The 20,236-nt window shown below is 49.7% G+C and overlaps 1 protein-coding gene across 1 annotated transcript in view; it reads left to right on the top strand.

The window, feature by feature from the left end:
• Positions 1–18,786, top strand: part of arhgap35a (Rho GTPase activating protein 35a) — a 46,876-nt gene extending 28,090 nt beyond the window's left edge. The window contains 14 exon segments of the mRNA XM_048980258.1: positions 2–52; positions 54–237; positions 240–298; positions 301–400; positions 403–453; positions 456–908; positions 911–994; positions 997–2,112; positions 2,115–3,565; positions 6,794–6,935; positions 11,959–12,036; positions 14,443–14,574; positions 17,368–17,473; positions 17,898–18,786. Coding sequence (XP_048836215.1) covers positions 2–52; positions 54–237; positions 240–298; positions 301–400; positions 403–453; positions 456–908; positions 911–994; positions 997–2,112; positions 2,115–3,565; positions 6,794–6,935; positions 11,959–12,036; positions 14,443–14,574; positions 17,368–17,473; positions 17,898–18,309 — 4,419 coding nt within the window. The 3' untranslated portion in view covers positions 18,310–18,786.
• The last annotated feature ends 1,450 nt before the right edge of the window (positions 18,787–20,236 follow it).

Genomic DNA, 20,236 nt, shown 5'->3' with positions numbered 1-20,236 from the left:
CACCAGCGACTTTGGTGGCCGGGTGGTGAACAATGATCATTTCCTGTTCTGGGGGGGAAGTTACCCGAGCACTCGAGGAAGGGCCAGAGTGCCGCTTGCGTGTCGTGGAGCAGACTGAGTTCATAGATGACCAGACCTTCCAGCCGCACCGCAGCACAGCCCTGCAGCCGTACATCAAGAGGGCAGCCTCTGCTAAGTTGGCCTCTGCAGAGAAGCTCATGTACTTCTGCACAGATCAGCTGGTCTGGAACAGGACTTTGAGCAGAAGCAGATGCCCGAGGGCAAGCTCATGGTGGATGGGGTTTCTACTATGCGGTGGATGTAAGCAGGGGCATGAACCGTAACTTCGACGACCAGATGAAGTTTGTCACCAATCTCTATAATCAGCTGGCCAAGACCAAGAGCCAGTGGTGCTGGTTCTCACCAAGTGCGACGAGGGTGTGGAACGTTACATAAGGACTCGCACACGTTTGCTATGACTAAGAAGAACCTGCAAGTGGTAGAGACTTCTGCTCGTTCTAATGTCAATGTAGACCTTGCGTTTCTCACATTAGCACAGCTGATTGACAAGAGTCGGGGCAAACCTAAAATCATCCCTTATTTTGAGGCCCTCAAGCAGCAAAGTCAGCAGATCGCTTCAGCAAAGGATCGCTATGAGTGGCTGGTCAGCCGCCTTGTAAAGGACTACAAAGAGACCTGGATTAACAATAGCTGCCGCATGCAGTCATCTTCTGAGTATAGGGATTATGTCTTCCTGGAGGGCACAGTCAAGGCCAAAAAGCTATTCCAGCAACACGTGCACCGACTCAAGCAGGAGCATATAGAGAAACGGCGCAAGATGTATCTAAGCACCCTACCACAGGCCCTTATGTCGCTTGTCCCCGACCTCGATGAAATTGACCTTTTGAGTTGGTCAGGGGTGCAGAAGTCCTTGAGACTAAACGGGAGTTTAGTCAGTGGTTTGTGGTTTTGGAGGACACTCCCTGGGATGCCACGACCATATTGACAACATGGCAGATGATCGGATTCCACAGGACCTCCTTGAGACGCCGGAAGCGGAAGCCATCTTTGAAGAGCACCTGGAGCACCTGCGCAATGAGCGCAAGCGGGCTGAGATGCGATGGGAGTTTAAGGAGAAACTTAAATCTTCACCTTTTGTCACAGCAGGGAAACCTTGGGAGGAGGCGCGTAGCTTCATTATGAATGAAGACTTCTACCAGTGGCTAGAAGAGCCAGAATACCTAGACATTTACAACAGGCATCAGAAGGAGATCATTGACCATGCCAAGGAGGACTTTCAGGAACTCCTGCTTGAATACTCAGAGCTTTTCTAGAGCTGGAGGTGGATGCCCAACCCAGCAAAGGAAAAAATGGGTGCAATTCAGGAGGTGTTAGGGGAAGAGCAGAGATTTAAAGCTCTTCAAAAACTCCAAGCTGAAAGGGATGCCCTGGTGCTCAAACATATCCACTTTGTTTATCACCCCACTAAAGACACCTGCCCTAGCAGCCCACATTGTGTGGACAGCAGGATTGAACAGATCCTGGCCACTCGGTTTCCAACTCGTTACCCCTTTTTTGACGGCAACCAGAAGTCCCATTTTGGTGACAGTAAAGCTGACAGGATCAATTTAGTCATCCTGGGAAAAGACGGTCTTGCTCGGGAATTAGCTAATGAGATTCGGGCATTGTGCACAAATGACGACCGGTACGTTTTGGATGGAAAAATGTACGAGCTAGCACTGCGACCCATTGAGGGCAACGTTCGATTGCCAGTAAATTCCTTCCACACCCCTACCTTTTCCCCACATGGCTGCCTTTGTCTCTATAACTCAAAGGAGTCTCTTTCATATGTTGTAGAGAGCATTGAGAAGGTTCGGGAGTCTACTCTGGGTCGTAGAGACAACCATCTGGCTCAGCTTCCTATGTCACTCCTTTTAATTACTAAACGGGGAGTGGGATCTGTGGGGGGACATTGGGGGGGAGACGACACACAGCTGATTGCACAGGGGCAACAAGTAGCCAGCAAACTGCAGTGTGTTTATTTAGAACCTGCTGCTTCTGGCATAAGCTACGGGCGCAATGTAAACGAGAAGCAAATCAACCAGGTTCTGAAAGCCTGCTTGAATCACGGAGGAGTATAAGTCTAGGTAGCAGCTCGCCACCCCTGCCGCTTCCACCCCTGGGTTTCAGAGATTCACACCATCAACACAACTCGGAGGGGGACATTCGGATTGTTATGTGCCTGATGTGCGGCGACGCCTATGACGTGGACCAGCTCCTTGCACCATTCCTGTTGCCACAACATTGTCGGCCCATGTCCAGCCTGAGCAGTGGCACATCAGTGCTTCTGGACCTGATGATTGGTGGCCAGAGGCAGAACATTGAATTCTCCATTCTTTCCTATCACTCGTCCTTTTCCTTACGTAAGACCAGGCTGGTCCATGGCTACATTGCAGTCTATTCGGTCAGCCGTAAGGCCTCCTTGGAGACACTGTGCGCTTTCTTGTGTGAGGTCCAGGACATCATCCCAGTGCAGCTGCTAGCAGTGGGGGAGAGTCAGGCAGAACTGACAGACTGTGAGGCTGCCCAGGAGCAGATCTTTCAGGGACAGGACCTGGCGCATGAGATAGAGGCCCGCTTTAACAGCATAGTGTGTGGGCCTAGTGGAGTGGTTGGTGGACTGCATCGGATAGACCTCTTCCAGCAGTTCTTCAAGGAAGTCGTAGATAAGCGGAACATTGTGGAGGCCACACATATGTATGATAATGTCGCCGAGGCTTGCAGTACCAATGAAAGCATCCATTCACCACGCTGTGGTTCCCCAAGTCCCGTTACAGCTTTGGTAGACTCAGAGGACGATGTAGAGCCTTCACCTCCATACCACACCCTTAGGGATGATGGCACTCTTGCCCCTCATGGTTTCAAGCTGTCCGACTTGGACACAAGCGACACCCTGTCTGTCATCTCTGATATTAGCTCCTTTGAGAACAAGCTAAACAACAAAGTGCCACCCTCAACGCGGACCAAACCTTCTCTCCGCAAAGTTAGCCTGGGTCCTTACGTGGACCCTGGGACCAACAGGCGCTCACTACCTCCTTCCGTTACATGGGCACACGGAGGGGATGGTGGCTATGACCCCTCAGATTATGCCGAGCCCATGGACGCAGTCGCTAAGCCCCGGCCCACTGAAGAAGAGAACATCTACTCCGTGCCCCACGACAGCACACAGGGTAAGATCATCACTATACGGAATGCCAACAAAGCGCACTCCAACGGTGGAGGCAACGGTTCGGATAGCGAGGCGGACAGCAGCTCTCTGGAACGCCGCCGCAAGCTCTCTTCCTTGGGAGTCAAGCCGCGGCTGTATCGCGACCGATCCAAGCGCCTGGGCAAGTTCAGCACGTTCCGTGCCAGCTTTTCCATCTGCAGCGACGACGAGCTCGGAGGCCCTCCAAAGGCCAAAGAGGACGAAGTGGGGGCCCTGAAAGGAGACAATTCTCTTGCTGATGAAGGGGAGGACCCTAAACGGAGGAACATCTTAAGGAGCCTCCGCAGGCCTGGCAAGGTGCGTGAATGCATATTGTTTATTTTTATCACTATCAATTGTTGAATCGAAGGAGGGGGCATGATTTGGATCGTAGGACATTTTTGTAGTCATTGACATGCACAGATTTAAAAAAGGAAAAGCTATTGAATGTCAAGTAGTTTAGTGATACTGATCTCATTTGAGAATGGAATTAAATGGATTCCAAGAAATACCCTAAGCTCCAATTTTTCCTGTTATCTAAGGCTGTTATTTGTGAGCAAACCACCTCCTCCCTAAACTTCATTTTGTCATGGTTTTTTTTTTTTTTCCTTTTGTTTTGTTTAACTCTTGTATTCTGGAGTCCCTTAAGATCAGCTTTTCCTTGCAGCCGAGATTAATTAGAATTTAAATTGTTTCGTTTTATTTATGCTTTAAGAAGTACAAGTACGATTAACATCATGTTGTGCTGTTATTCTGCTTCTTCCCGCGCCTCTTACCTTTGGTCTAATGTATAGGCATGGACAATATCGCACGAATTCCATACAAAACTCACAATCGGGTATCATTTGTAGCTGAGCACAAAAGGAAAGGTGGTGAAGGAAGAGTTGGCTGCTGTCTCATCTCCAACCTCTTTGCCCCTCTCTCTCACTCTCACTCTCTGTCCTGCTCTGCTTCATCCTGTATTAAATCAGAGCTTCTGCCCATGCTCTGAACACAAAATGCAAGCCTGGTGGTGAGGTCTAAAAGCTCCTCTTTGACCCACCACCTTTTTTTATTGACGTGCTTTTTGGATTAGATATGGCCAAAGCCTTGAGCATTTAGAGAAGTCCAGCCCAGAATTGGACTTCATATTAATCCAGCAGCCTGTGCGTATGTATCAGAGCTGCGGGCTTCTTGGCCAAGGCTTCGCATTGGAGTCGGGCCCTGGGCAGCAGACGCGTTGACGTTGAATCAGCGCTGTGCTGTGCAGCACTGGCGCATGTCTGCAGGAGACAGCGAGCGGCCGCAGTGTGTTTAAAGAAAGGGGGGTGGGGGGGGATTCTTAGGCTCTGGTTTTTCTAGCACTTGGTCCCGGTTGACCGGAGCTTGTAGGGCTGCAGAATGTTCCACAGGCCTGGAGTGCAGATGCTCGATCTCCTGTTACCTACAGCCACTGCACTGAAGGGGCCGCCTATGCCACGCAGCGTGCAGAGGAATTCCAACAATCTGATCGGTCCGTATTGGTTGGGGGCGGTCATGTTTGCTATGGAGAGGCGAGAGTCATGACCTCTGGTGTCTTCATGTATGGTGTTTAAGGTCCTGATTTTAATTTTTGTTTTGTTATTCCCAAAATTGTGGCACTTGCAGCCTGCTGGCTGATGTCGGCGAACATTCAGCTCCATTCAGCTGCAGCAGGAGTGTAGAGGCTCCGGCTTTTTGCACCACTTCAGGGTCTTTTATTACTTAATTGGATTCATTATGGGACCAGGAACCACCTCCACAATCTACTTCCAATCCCTGAAAGGGCAGCTCTTGATTGAAAGGATCTTATAAAAGCAATAAAAACTAGTGTAGCCAACGAGCCATCAGGGACTACAGCAGTTGAGCCCTGACAGTAAAATTTTGGATCTATAGGTTGATTCCTGTAGAAAGGTCTTTTTTTGTGGTTCTGAATAACTGGGATGCACTGGTGCTCCTTTCGGAGTGTCCCATGCGTCATTCGCCATACTCCCTCACATAGGCTGCTGGCTCACTGTGGTCCAGTAATGGATAAATACTGTGACACCAACATCGACTGTTTGGGTAGATATAATGAATAAACATGTAATGAATAAAATCTACATTTAAGCATTGTATCATTGCATTCCCAAAGTCTGAACTCCCATCTGCCAGTTCCTCAGGGGCGTCAGAAGCATTTTCAATGTGGGGGGGGACACACTGGCATAAAACTAATATTTTATGTTAAATGTGGGGGGGGGGCGTCCAAACGAATAAATTCTAAAATGTGAGGGGGGCACGTCCCCCTCAGATTTAATGGCAGTGACGCCCATGTAGTTCCTTGTGAATTGCATGAATTACATCTATCTATCTTCCACACCATTTATCCAGTCATTGTGAACCAGGAGCCGATCCCAGAGAGCATAGGGCAAGAGAGAGGGAAACACCCAGGATGGGATGCTAGTCCATCTCATAGACATATGAATTTCAGGAATGTGAAATATTGTTCTAATACAATTGTGACACTGTTAATGATTCTGGTCTAACAAGTAGAATCGCTCAGATTCTTGCCTCAGTTTAGGTACGTTATAGAACCTCCCGCTGGTATTGCAGCATGTTGTGTTTGAGGGGCGGGAAGGAAGCAGGCAGGTGCAATTATTTCTGTTTGTCTCCTGTGTGGGCGTGGAGAATGAGAAATGGGAAATAAAAACTCAAAAATGTGCCAGTTAAAGAAGTACTGGGCTCAGAATCGGTGAGTAGATTCTTGTTTTTATTGTGAATGTTTTCACTACACAGCCGGTCTGAAATTTTGAAGAAAGGAATAGTGGAATAAGTATTTGAAGAGATACATTGTGTGGCCATAGCCCACGGAATGTGGGCAATGCCCACTCTTGTCTTAGAAGTTAGTTTAGTAATACAGATAAAAGCCCTTAGCATCTCAGGCTGAGATGGTATCTTCAGCGGTACTGTTTTATCAGAAGTGTATTAGCTAGTTAGCTAAAAGTCTGGATAGGAAGCAAGGGGAGACCTGGGAGAGCGGTACGCTGCAAATTAACTACTTAGAAGATGACTGGTACAAGGAGGTGGTTGCCAAGAGTCTCATAAAAGAAATGGGTGCTGGATTTGTAGCAGAGGGCAAGCGGGGGGGAGCTTTGCTTTGCTAATGAGTTTCTTGCAGCTTCTACTTCTGACAGCGTTTCAGAGGCGGCTCCCAGCCATCCGTGGCGTTCCTGCTGCGGCAGGGTCTCGCGAGTACCGGCCTGCTGATAGGTGCTGATGGTGCCGCGGGCCCTAAGAGTTGAGAGTACTGTGTGGCCCAGTGGGGGATGGTGGAATGGGGGGGGGGTAATTAAGGAGCGACTAAAAATCTAAAGGCACCGGTTTTCCAAGAATCTGCGATGTCCTTTATACAACAGCCTGTGTGTTGGCATGCGGCGGTAGAAGTCCTGCCTGTTGGCCAGCGAGTCTCCAAACTATCGTGCGACTTGACGACCTTCGGCCGGATCCCGGTACAGGATGCGCTTCCAGCCTTGCAGTGTTTGTGCTGAAAGCCTGCCGTTCTCTCAGCAGCAGAAAAGGATGAAGTCCCGGCCGTCCATCTCCAAGCCGATGGAGAGCAACTATTTCGGGGTGCCGCTGGTCAGTGTGGTGTCGCCGGAGAGACCCATCCCCGTCTTCATTGAGAAGTGCATCCGGTACATCGAGGCCACTGGTAAGCTGCCTGAGAACCGCCTGTATTGTAGCCCCCCCCCCCCATCTTGGAGGTGGATCAGTTGCCAATGTCTACCCACCGTTGAGGGTTTAGGAAGGACTGCTGTTTGTGTTTTCGTGACCAACACCCTCACTCATAGTTTGGTCAGGGATTGTCTGCTGCTTTACATAGCCCTCTCTTCTCTTCCTGTTGTTTTAATCCCTCCCCCCCCCATTCCCCCTCCCTTTTTTTTTTCTTTATCTCTCCTATAATATTTCTTCCTGCTGAATTGCAAGCCGTCGCCCAGTTGTCAGTCAGCCTTGCAGGGGTATATTTCATTGTTTTGCTACCTTAGAGCTCTGGAAAATAACCGAGACAGCAGTAAAATTTTTAGTTCGACTCATTTCACAATTTAAAGGCATGCTTCTGGGTAAAATAAACTCCAGCAGGGCGCTTCTCCGTTTCTCATTAATGAAGAGCTTCTTCCTTGCTTTATGGGTCTTCAATCCTGTTTCTAGCAGCCTGATACAAACTGTCCTAGCAGTGCACTTCACACCTGCACTTAATGTTTCCCATTCCTTTTGATGGTCATACAGTGTCATCCTCCAGTTCAGGAAGCAGGCACTGTCAGATAAGTTGACAGTCATCTTTGGGCATTAGAGAGTCACTTTCACCTTCTATCTGGCCGGTTTCTGGTTGATCCCAGTGTCTCCTGCTTCAGCTTGTTCTTCTTTACTGCTGTCTTGTAAATTTTGAACCTGGAATCGCCCTGCTGCTCTGCTTTGTCTTCTACCAGCAGGACAAGGATTTATAAATGAATAAAAAAAAATGTAAATACATATTACAGAAGGGTCCCTTAATTTTTTTCTAGAGCTGTATATCCACACTTCGTAATCCACAGCAAATCCTTTGATTCGTCATCTCCCATGGGATTTCCTTCCACACCAATCCCATTGGAGTCTCAAGCCGCAGTGTCATTGGGATAGAATCGAAAGCACTGCTAGTTTAGTTTTGTTTTCATTCTTTCACTGGGTCTTTGTGGAGAATACATCCTGGTGGCAGGCTTGTGTGGACTCCGTTAGGGAACGCGGTCTATTAGTCTTTGTCGTATGGATAAACACAATAACTGTTACAATGTCCTCGCCTTGTGTACGCCTCACTGCCTAGTGTGGTGGTTATGATTATGAGTCAACAAAGCAGAATTCTGTGTGCGGATCTAACTCGCCCTCATGATCCCTGGAGAATGCATTGTGTATTAGTTATGGGGGGGGGATTTTGTCCCGGATGGTGGTGTAATGATCTCAGTGACACATGCTGATCTGAATCTGTTTTGCTGCTGTAAGCTTCTTTTAAAAGAGCTTTTGATTGTGAATTGTGATTGAGAGTTTTAATTGTGAATCTTTGGTCTTTGATTAGACGGCAAGGTTTGAAGCCATCTCGGTGACCGGTGTTGTCATTGTATAAACAAGGGGCGGGTGACCAGTGAGGAGTGATTAGGGGGGTTTGAATATCACATTTACCGCGTGAGAAGCTCAAACGCAAGTCTCCAGAAAGAATGAGCCAGCGGCCATTTGAAAAGGTAAAGGTAATTCACAGTGCAGTGCATTTGCGAAGGTATTAACGTTTTATCTGCCTTGACTGTGCATTTCCACACTGAGCACTGGCTTAGCGTGTGACTGTGTGCAACTCTGATGCCTATGTGGACATTTGCAAAAGCCCAGAAACTGGGAGCCTGAAAGAGAAGCTGCACCTTTGGCCAAGTTAAACACGCCTCTGGACTCTCTCTCATCCCGTTTATCATATTCATATTTTAGGGTTGTGTCCTCCCCCCCTGCCGTCCCACCCCACCGCAGGTCCTCCATCTTACTCCGTGCCGCAGCATCCCTCACTCCTGCTGACCCCCCCCCCCCCCCGCGCCTTTGCCCCATTCCTCCATCTCCGCGGAGCCGGCAGATTGGCGAGCTGCGTGTGCCGCCGTCTCCTGCCTGAGAGCTCCCTCGCTCAGATCGATATCGGCGGAGAGGAAATGAGGGCGGTCCTCTGGAGCTCGTCGCCGATTGTCGCCGGGAGCAAGCTGCCGAAACGGCTCCCAGGCATGACGCCCTCCGCGGCTGGGCCAGGGTGCCGCTCCTGTTAGCCCGCCTGCACGTCACGATCCATGCAACGTTACTTTTTTTAGCATTAGCATTTCGAAGATAACACTTTTTTTCTTTCTTTTTTTTTTTTTTAAATTTCCAGTACTGTTTCCTCTCTCCTCAGCAAAAGCTTGGTGCTGCTTTGTATAGAACAGCTTGCCTTGCCCGATACCCAGCCTTCCCCCACTGTGTGATCACTGTGTAATATTATATTTACGGCACATATATAAGCGCAAATATAGCACACTAGTCCAACCGTATAGCAGCATGTTAGGGGATTAGCACATGTCAGTGTTATTAAACATAATACATGACTCTTTTAAACTTTGGTTTCCCTTTCCCTTGCACCCTTACATGTGCCTGCATGGCATCATGTGAGCCGCCTGTATCCTGATCCGCATCACCTTCCTGCCTTTTTCTCTTTTGTTTGCCACCCCCGCCATTTGTATGCATATACGATCTCCCTCTCGGTCCCTCGCGTCCTTCCCCGAGCCGCTCTCCAGAATCCTTTTCAGTGGCGCAGGTGCCGAGCGGATATGCTGGGCCATCGCTGACACCCGAGAGGCCACGGGGGGGTGGGGGGGTGGGGAGGTGGGGCATCTTTTGAAAATGGCTGCCATCTTTCGTGCATGTGTGTGAGAGAGAGATAGAAGGATTCATAGACGCAGGAAGAATGAATGGATGTCGGTTTAATATTTCTCAACCTCTACACGATCCCCTGCGCTCCCCATACTTAGTAAGTGGTTGGGTGATGGATGGATGGATGGATGAGTTTTACTGTATTTATTGCTTAAATGCTACTTTTATAGAGGTGACATGCAGTGTTAGGCTTACTGCTGAGCTGAATATTTCACCGTAGTAATTCAGGTTACATACCTTGCCCAGAGCAGTTACACCAAGGTACCTCATGGGACAGGAACCTGCAACCTCGCAGTCAAGAATTAATTTCCTTAACCCCCCTCCCTTTATTTAACCTGTGAGCCAGGCTGCTTTGTTCTTTGTTCCTTGCCTCCCACGTGTTTTGTTCGTGGATCTTCAGCATGGTCATTTCGCTAAGGCCACTCCTGCCTGGTCTCTCTTGGCTCGGGATGCCGGAAGGGCAGGTGCCTGTCTCCGTTTGGCCTTGATGGGCGAGCGATGGAGTGGGAGATTGTGTTAAACGCACCCGGGGGCTTCTTTCGGAATGCGATTCTCACGCACCGGGGCCTTGCCTCGTTTGTTCCTACCGCCGCTTCACTCGCGCTGTCCGGGGTGTGAGAACAGATGGGTGCCGAGCATATCGATCTACACCGTGGTCCAACCGCCAGGGTGGGTCAGCGCTGTTATCCTGCTAAGCTCGTTTTTGAGATTTCTCCATCACCGACCAGCTACTGACCAACTAGTCCCCCCCCCCCCCCCCCCGCCTGATAGTAACGTTACCATAAATTCACACTTACGGTTATATTCCGGATCGATTCCGAAGTATTTCTACATGAACCAATCGGTTCCACTTTAGGCGGAATGTGTTCAAATTCGTACGAGCTGCAGCTACGGACCTGAAATGTCGGTAAAGTGATCCATAGCTCAGTGGCAAAACCCAGGTCAAATGCATTTAACAGTTACATATTTTAATTACTTCTTTAATATTTTTTGTGAGCCACTGCAGTGTCCCTTAGGGCCTGATCGTTTGACTTTGTTAGCATTTTTTCCGGTGTTTGAAAGTGAGTTGAATTAATATGTGACCTTAAGTCTTGTGTGTGAGACGCAGTGCGCACGCCCCCCCCCCCCACATCCTTAGCCATTCTCCCGCCCCCCCGATCGCCCCCCCTTACTCCTGCAGCCGCCCCACCGCACCCCCTTCCCCGGTGCCTGTTAATGCTTTTGTGGGTAATTGATCGGTGGGGTGGGGGGGAATCAATGCGGCCTCCCCCTGCTGCTGGGGCTCCTCATTTTCACCAACAGCACACTGCCCCTCTCCTGCGAGCGCTGCCTGGGGGGGGGTGTCCGGCAGGCCATGCTGGAGTGAGGGGGGTGTCCACTCTCCTGTCTCTCCCCCCCCCCTGCTTTTTCTAGCTACCGCTTGGCCTGTTTATCAGTTTTACCGCTAGATGAGTCACCGTTCCGCTCTGAGTGCCAACCATGCAGTTCATGGTGCATCTTTTATTTTTTTTGTTACCAATCCTTCCTTAAAAATATAATATCAATACATTTTATTTATATTATTGCTCTCTCACTCTCCGGAAAGCTTTACGATGCATATAATCCGGCACAAAAACCGAAAACCGCAGAACAGCGGCAACAAAAACAAGGGAAGCCTTACGAACTGTATTATAACATTCCTGGAATAGATATTTGTATATCATATATAAATATTTTATGTGTAGATATTTTTGCTGGAACATAGACATTGAAATAGGTTGCACATCTCGCAGACTCTGCGGCAGCTTGTTCCAGAGTTTCGGTGCTGCAACACTAAATGCCTTTCCACCTGGGGAAGATAATCTATACCTAGGAACCGTGAGGAGGTTTGGAGCTGGCAATCTTGGTATGAAGTATTGTGGTATTGGAATGAGGACGGGTGTCCGCTGGTTCCGGGGTCATCCTGCGCTTATCCTCGGGCAGATAGGATATGGACCGAGAGCCTCCTGAGCTTCTGGGCTGTCTCGACTTTCACATTTCAGTCCGGCTTGGGCCGAAGTGGAGCAGTTGATGACATTTGCTTGTCTTGGAACGGCCGATGTAACCTTTGTGTTGCCGGAACACCCAGCGAGGTTTGTTTTTCTTGGAGGGACCGACGCGATGTGGATCTTAGCGGATCTCTCAGATAAACGTGTTTGCATTGGTGGGTCCACCCTTCACGCTGGACTGGCAGAGTTTGGAACAGGGCGGTATAAGTCATAACCTCCTCCTTCTGCTCCTCTTCCTCCCAGGGCTGAGCACAGAGGGCATCTATCGAGTCAGCGGGAACAAGGCAGAGATGGAGAGCATGCAGAGGCAGTTTGACCAGGGTGAGTAACTAACCAGCGGGTCAGCTGCTGTGCGGCTGATCATTCTGCAGCGGAACTTGGTTGCTGCAGCTTTCCCATCTCATTTGTTTAGCAGACGCTAACATATTTAGCGACATACTTCTTTGAGAATGCAGGGTTAGCCAGCCCCTGGAGCAATTAGGGATTAAGGACCAGAGGTGGACATTTCAGTTCCAGAAAGTAAAAATCCAGACCAAGATTTTGGTTTAACCAACCAGTCAGAGTCACAGTCACAGAGTACTCAACTGGTTGGTTGAAACAAACTCTTGGTCTGGATTTTTACTTTCTGGACCTGAAATGTCTAACTGTTAAGGTAGACCTTGTTGAAGGGCTCAATGGTGACATCACTCAGCTAAGCCTTGGATTTGAACTGGTAACCTTCTGATCACAGGCACGACCTCCTAACCTATCGAGCCTTACAGCAACCCCTATCTCACAACGTCTACATCTCACCAGCGGCGCAAGACTCCTTGAGTTCAAAGAGGATATGTTACAGATATTGATCTTTATTTTCGGATTCCCTAAATTTAAGTATGGTAACGCTGATCCGCCCATGGAAATGCATGCTCAGCAAAAAGCGAATAATCCATCTAGCCAACTTCCAGCCGCATATCCAGTATGGTGTCATGGGGTTGGAATGGTGCCGGGCCCAGAAAGCCTGAGGTGCGTGGAAAGGGAACACCCTGGACAGGATGCTAGTCATTCACAGGGCATGCACACAGTCACAGGAAACGCAGGTAAAATCGCGTGCAGTTTAGAAATGGCAGTTTGCACATTATTGGAGTGCGGGAGGAATCCCCAGTGACACAGCAGGAACATGCAAAGCCTACACATGCAGCTTCAAATGCATCAACGGCAACTTTGGGGATGACAGACATCGCATTGCCCAAATTCATGAGACCGGATTTAAACTGAAAAGTGAGCATGTTCAGAATGTCATTCACAGTCTTGTATTGCTTACAATTTATTGATTAGTCAGTGTGTGTTTTTGTTTGAAATTCAGGTTTATAACCTAGTTCAAGTACTTAAGGTCCGATTTCAAAAGTAAAAATAATGACTGGGAGTGGCCTGGACTTTGGTAAATGTAGTTGTGGATTCGGGCATAGATCCTGCCTCTTGCAGCTGGGGCACGCCTTGCCGCCCATCTGGCAGCTGTGTGCGGACAACCGAGGCACTCTTGTTCATGTTCAATTTCTACGTATACCTTGTCTCAGTAATGGGTCCGTTTAATGAACTTGTGGCTGCCTGGAGGCATCGATCTTGACTTTGGGGTGGGGGGGGCGATGGTCTGGGCTGGTTGAAAAATGCATCAGAGCATGGCGCAGCCTACAACCTGTTAGGGGGTGTGATTGGGCGGACAGTTTGTAAGCCCCGAATAGGATCGACTAATGAAGCATACGAGAGACTGATCCGGTTGGGCTGGGACCTGCCTAGGTACAATTACACGCCGCAGTCGATGAGGAACTCAGACCGGGGAGTGATGTAAGACTTAGAGGTGTTGCAGTGCCCCCCGCCCCAGCTGGCAACATTGGGCATCCGCTCACATCCAGGCGACCTTTGACCTCCCTTTGTTACACTGCTTCCAGGAGCTCCTTCTCCAGCGGGATGCTTACATGTGAGAGGGCCGGTATTGTTTTACCGGGAACAATGGGTACCCCCCCCCCCCCCCCGGGATCCTGATGCCTTTTCTAATCTGCAGAAATTAATCACGAGTGAGCTCTCTTTAATTAACTTCATCCCATTTTTTTCTGCAGACACTCGTCACATCTCTGTCTCATTTTTCCCGCTTCTTTCCTTTAATTGAAAACAAACGCTCAGCACGAAGGCGGGCCCGGTAATTACAGTTGTCTTGCCATGTACATGAGTGCCGCCCTGTGTTTGATTTCTTTCTCATCCTAGCCTCTGTCACCCCCCCCCCCCCCACCCCGCAATGATTGAGAAATTATATCTTTGATTTACACAGTGAAACAGTAGTACCGAGTGCATCAAAGGCCTGCCTGTTAATCCATAACAATCCCTGTCGGAGACGCGGAACGTCCGGAACTGCTCTTTTGTTAGGTCACAGTAGCTTGTGTAAGGTTCCGTTACTGTTCTGATGGAAGGCAATGGAAGTATTCCAAAGGGAGCGAGCATGAGGGGGGAGAAGCGGAGCCCTTCGGATCTCCAGATGGGTTCGATGGGCCCGGGGCCTGTGATGTCAGCTGGCGCTGACGATTCTCGGTCTGTAGGGGGCAGGAGGCAGTTATAAAAAGAGCATGATGGTGTCCCTCGCGGTCTATAGCGGGAGCAGCTGGTCAGTTGGCGGGTGGGGTGGCGCCTGCACAGAGGGCTGCGGCGAGTGTGACTTGTGCTTCTCTTTTACGCTTTTTTTTCCCCTCCTGCCTGTAGACCACAACCTGGATCTGGTAGAGAAGGACTTCACTGTGAACACGGTGGCCGGGGCCATGAAGAGCTTCTTCTCGGAGCTGCCCGAGCCACTAGTGCCATACAGCATGCAGACTGAGCTGGTGGAAGCTCACAGTAAGTGTCCCGTGGGTGGGGGGGGAGGGGGGGCGGCGGTTTCGTGTGGGAGACCAGTGCAGTACCCAGCACACAAGCGCGCACAGTCACGTACCCGCAAACCGTGCCTGGCTTCCCCTCTCCCTGGTCTGGGCGCCTGACAGGTTCTGTGGACATTTCGCCTGACGCCGGAGCCCCCTTCCCTCGGCCAGGGAGAAGCTCTCATGAGCTGGAGGTCGCTATAATGAAAACGGGGGAGCTTTTTTATTCACAATTTAAAAGACCGTCGAAACAAGAGCCTGACGAATTTAAATGTGCCCGGCCTGTATATCCACCTAACAAAGGATTATCTTTTAGCATTTCGGCTCTCACCCTTCCTGCTTTAACTAGCCATTTTGAAGGCTTTGGCATTTATAAAAACATGGGACTTGACTCTGATGGCTGTGCCGGTTCAACTCTGAGAAGATTTAGAATCGAGGTGGACAGTCTTATCCAGAAAGGGCCGGTATGTGTGCGGGTTTTCACTGCAACTCCCTAATTATATTAATAATTAGCTAATTAGATTACTAATTAGAGGACTGATTGGCTGAAGGTTTGAACAGCTGACCTAAAGATTATCCCAAAGACCTGCATACACACCGGCCCTTTGCGGATAAGACAACTGTCACCGGTTAGAGATGATAAAACCCAATGAGAGCCCTTTAGATTGCTCTCCCCCCTCCCTACCCCCCTCTCCCAGGTGGGTAAAGGGTCAAATCTGCCACTAATCCAGTGGGCACAGTTTTTTTTTTTTTGTTTTTCTCTTTTTGCCGCTTACACAAGCCGCATAAATAACATTTCTGAAGTATTGTGACAAATTTATTATAGATAAAGCTTCTCCCCATCAGACCAATGATGAATTGGCAGTCGGCACTTATTCTGCTGGGGTTTGATCTAGTGTCAAGATCTCAGCTAAGCTGCCATGGGGAAGCTCTGCTTTTAAGTGCCAGGGCTTGTTTTTTTTTAATTGTGAAGGGTACAGTTAAGGTCGCCATGCAGAAACAATCATGGAGCTGTACGAATGGCTGGCCCCAGTCCGGGGGAGGTAAGGCCAGGGTGGGGCGCACCCCATGGATGTCAGGCTGGCCTAGTGCAGCGGCCTGGACTAGGCACAGCTTCAGATTTTAGGTCGACAGTCGCGTCATGAAAGTCGAATCTACGTCGACTAATCGCTGGTGACATCTTTAATAAAACCACAGGAGGAGGAAATGCTTTGCAGTAAAGCGACAATCTGTATTCACAAAACTTGTTGCATATGCTGACAACAGACAGCTGGTACAAGTATCTCTTACGGGGAACAGAATCGAACAGAAATGACGACAGACTGCAACTCGGCAGCAACAATTTATACATCAGTAACACTTGTGTGCTACAACTTCCATTTAAGTGTGAAAGCAGAGTGAAATGTCGGCGTAACACTTGGGGAGGAAAACAAAACCGCATACGAACAAAACAAAACCACGTACGAACAAAACAAAACCGTGTACGATCCTGTAGCCTGTAAGCCTGGACGTCGCTGTCCTTAGGCGCTTTCCTACCCTGCAAGAGGAGCTGTGACCTTTTACGCTAAACAAGCACTACGCCGCCACCCCAAAACCACGGAGCGTAAGCAAGTCTATTGGGTAGTTATTGGGATCGATCGCAATTAAAATGAGACTTATCTTTTTATTTATATTTGATTTATTTTGACCTGGCATGCAGATTGATCTACGGAATAATAAATGACTTAACGTTATTCCGCTAATAAGTGCTGGCAAGTTTCACCACCAGCACTGGCGATTTTAGGCAAATGTGTATCAGATATCGATCGAATTTTCCCATGTGGAAATATAAAGAAGCAGGAGGGCATTCGTTGATGCCTTAAATGTAACTGAGTTACACAAATAATTCCATCTGCTCAGTTTTTGCTCCACTACGTCTGGCTATTTTCCCCGAACCACGTAACCGGTGTTCTCCTTGGCATCCATGTCGTCAATGTCACAGTCACGCGATCAGCAAGACCGATGTCAAGCTTTAAAGCGTCATGGCAGAGCAGTTCATTTGACTTATGAACTATGTGTAACAGTTGATCTGTGCAGCCCCTAACGTCCAGTGCAGAGCGGGATGATGTAGCAGAAACCAGGCTGCTGCTAACATGTAGTTTTGGGATCTCTTGGGGAGGTCACACGTTTTTGCATGTCCTGTATGCCTTTTCCAGGCCCCATAGGGAAGTTTGAGGCCGAATCAAAGGGATGGGTGCATACTTTGTATTTCGTAAAAAAAGGAAGTTGGCGAGGTTGTATTTATATGTGCGTCCCCAGAGGGAAAAAACAATGGCGGCGTTGTCTGTCTGTGCCCCACTGTAGGATAATTTTTTTTGCATCGCACTTGGCGATCAGGCAGTGGCCGAGGAGGAAAACTTTACGGAGACCTGGCAGCAAAGTGTCGCAGTATGGCAGGAGCGCTGCAATCGGGCAGCCATGTACTGCACGGTCCTGACAGTCGTCTCCCATCCCCATTTGCCCCTACCTGCATGAGTCTGCGCATGCCTCTGTGAGGCTGCATCGGTCTGCGCGTGACATTTTGAGATGCGATGCAGAAAAGCAGTAAATCTTGAAAAACACGTCGCACGCAAGTTCCTATAGCGTTACCCCGGTGTACAGCATCTCATGATCGGTTAATGTTATGTTCCGCCTCTGTCTACGACTCATTAATATGATGAGAGTCACTGACTCAGAAATGGCCACAAAGACAGAGGTTAGTAGGTGGCATCAATGCAACTCGCTCTCTCTGCAGAAATCAACGACCGGGAACAAAGACTGCACACCATGAAGGACATACTGCGTAGGTTCCCCCGCGAGAACTACGAGGTCTTCAAGTACGTCATCACCCACCTGAACAAGTAAGTCCCATTCCTGCTTTCCTGCAAGGCCTGGGAAGGGGGGCGGGTGAGAAAATGTAAACCGGAGGTGTAAATACGCGTCAGGAATGCAACCGCTTAAAGTTTCAGATATCCTCTTCAGTTCAGTTGAAGTGAAAATCTCCCATACCTTGCTTATGCATACTTTTTTCTGTCTCTAAGATGAGTTACAGTACTGGGAAGCAAAAGTCACTCTGTCCTCATGTAATCCATTTCCAAAACTCACAAAAGTCCACAGAAATTTTCTTAAACGTGTGCCGTGTAGCGAGTGAGTTTCAGAAATTTGCTTTTCAGTCGCAGAGCGAGATGTTTGCTAAGGTCTCGTTCCAGGGAGTGTTCCACGTCTTGTCGACGCCGAGTGTTTTGACCAGCAGGGGCCGTCTTTCTCATCGCGCTTCCTTTCCAGGGTGAGCCAGAACAACCGGTTGAACCTGATGACCAGCGAGAACCTCTCCATCTGCTTCTGGCCCACGCTCATGCGGCCTGACTTCACCACCATGGACGCGCTGACGGCCACACGCACCTACCAGACAATCATCGAGAGCTTCATCCACCAGTGCGGCTTCTTCTTCTACGGCCAGCCACTGGTGGAGACGCCCAGCGGTCTGCCAGGGCTGCCCGCCTCCCCCACTGCCACCCTCGTCTCCTCCGGGGGCGCTACCTACCCCTGCCAGTCCACGCCCCCTCTGGCCACACCCTTCACCCCCCAGTCACAGCCGTCCCCCTCCCATTCCCCTCCCCCTACTCCGCAGTCCCCTCTGCAGTCCCTGCTGCCCCTGCACCCCCACCACACTGCGGCCGAGCAACAGACTCTGTGAGAATGAGAGAGAGAGCGAGAGAAAAGGATAAGCAGCAGGAACATGAGAGGGAGCCCCCCCCCTTTTTTTCCCCTCTCGCCACAAGGAACAAGAGACTTTTGAGCCACTTAAGTAACATGCCACTTATTTCTCGTACCCTTTGCCTTGCACTCGTTCGTTCTTTTTTGTCCATCCCCAGTTCCTTCCGGCCCCCACCCCCTTTGCAGAAACGCAGACTAGTATATGTGCGTGTCCCACTCCCACAGCTGACTTTCTGCTGCTTGGGACTCCGCCCCCCACCGGCTGTTATTTAGGATCTGGCCTGCAGGTGTCAGCAGAGAGCGTAGTTCCCTTTTTATTCGGTGTGAGCACTGTGCTCTGAGAGGACAGCAGGGGGGAGATCAGCGGTGGAATTCAGACCTCTCGCCCCTCCCCCCCCCCCTTTTCTCCCATTTGCTCCCTCCAGCTTCTCGCCATCCTTCCCTTGAGCGTTCCCTGCCCCCCACCCCCACCCCCCCCCCCAGCACCACAACCATGAATTGATCTTCTGTGAGGGAGTGAGGCCCAGGTGACAATGGCAGACTGCTTCTGACACCTCGTTTTAGGGGATTCGAAAGGACTGTCCTCTCTGATTAATTCTCTGTATATGGATGGAGACCCCAACCCTGTCACATGTATGTTTAAAAAAAAAATGAAAAGAAAAAAAAGGAAAGAAAAGCCCAAACACCCCATTCAGTCGGGATGCTCGGGTTCCCCCGCGGGGAGGACTTCAGCAGAACATTCCAGGTGAACAGAACCTTTAAAGTTGCTCCCTCCTGACCCTGAAAATACTACAAGACCATCTCTACATGTCAAGCTGGAACACAGATTTAACAGGCTGGATCGTGTGGGTTTTTTGCTTTTCCATTTCCATTCACTCTGCTTTATCCCCCCCCCAGGATCAGCCTGGTGCAGTTTGCCATCCTGTCAGCCTCCTCGCACCCCATAGCCATTTTTCTGATCACTTCCAGATTTCAGGGACTTGACGGAGACACGTGACCGAGTACACAGGAAGTCCCACCTCTCTGGGGAAGGGGGAGGGGCCTGCGTTAATTCCCAAAGGCTTTGCACTTCCTGGGCTGGGGGTGGAATGCTGAGGGCCGGCCAGAGAAGGAGGGGGTGCGAGAATGAGCCCAGGGAAGCACTTTATTGCACATAGAAATGCGACCCTGCAGAGATGCTTATGTGGAAGCAGGACTGTTTGCATGGGTGAGCCTTTCGCGTCCTGGCAGGTTCCCGAGTTCATTTCTTTTCCTTTTTTTTTTTTTTTTTTGAAAAGGAGTCTTTATTCATACTCACCCTGTCAGAGCAGCCAATTGCTGTTATCCCATCTGTGAAATAAAATGGGTGGTCGCATGTTTAGCAGAGACGGCGATTGTGTGGCTGAAATGCATGTGGAGGAACTGGGTTGGACGCGGCATTCCCTGTGTGTATGCGTGTTTGATGGACTGGGGAGGGCAGATGTTGATCAGCGGCCCTGAGACGCCTGGGAGGCGGTAAAGGCCTCGCAAGGCACCTGAGATTATCATCGAGGGAGGTTCCTGCATGATGATCGGGGATGACATGGATTTTGGTTTCTTCGTAATATACCCTCCACGGTTGTGTCAGTGGTGTGGGGCAGCCGCACAGATTACATTTAGCCCAATTGCCACTCAGTTCTTTCCCCTTTTATTTTGTAGCGCTCACAGAGATCCCCTTGGATATCCCACAATTCATGGCTGTAGCACGCAAGTCGGCCACAGATTCATTCCTTGGCTGTGGACGCCCATGGCAACTCATCTTTGTGGCAGCGGGGGGTGGCGTTTATCCCCGAGTGCGTTCCGCTCGCCGAGGGATGGAGCATCACCTGGTCGCCATGGAGACCCCCTCCTCAGGGAGGAGGTCGAGAGAGTGGCTGGACTGTGTGTGT

This window comes from Brienomyrus brachyistius, chromosome 17 (genome assembly GCF_023856365.1).
Source record: "Brienomyrus brachyistius isolate T26 chromosome 17, BBRACH_0.4, whole genome shotgun sequence".
In the NCBI taxonomy this organism is placed as follows: domain Eukaryota; kingdom Metazoa; phylum Chordata; class Actinopteri; order Osteoglossiformes; family Mormyridae; genus Brienomyrus; species Brienomyrus brachyistius.
The sequence above is the reverse complement of the archived record's forward strand: the minus strand, read 5'-3'. Positions and strand labels throughout refer to the sequence as shown.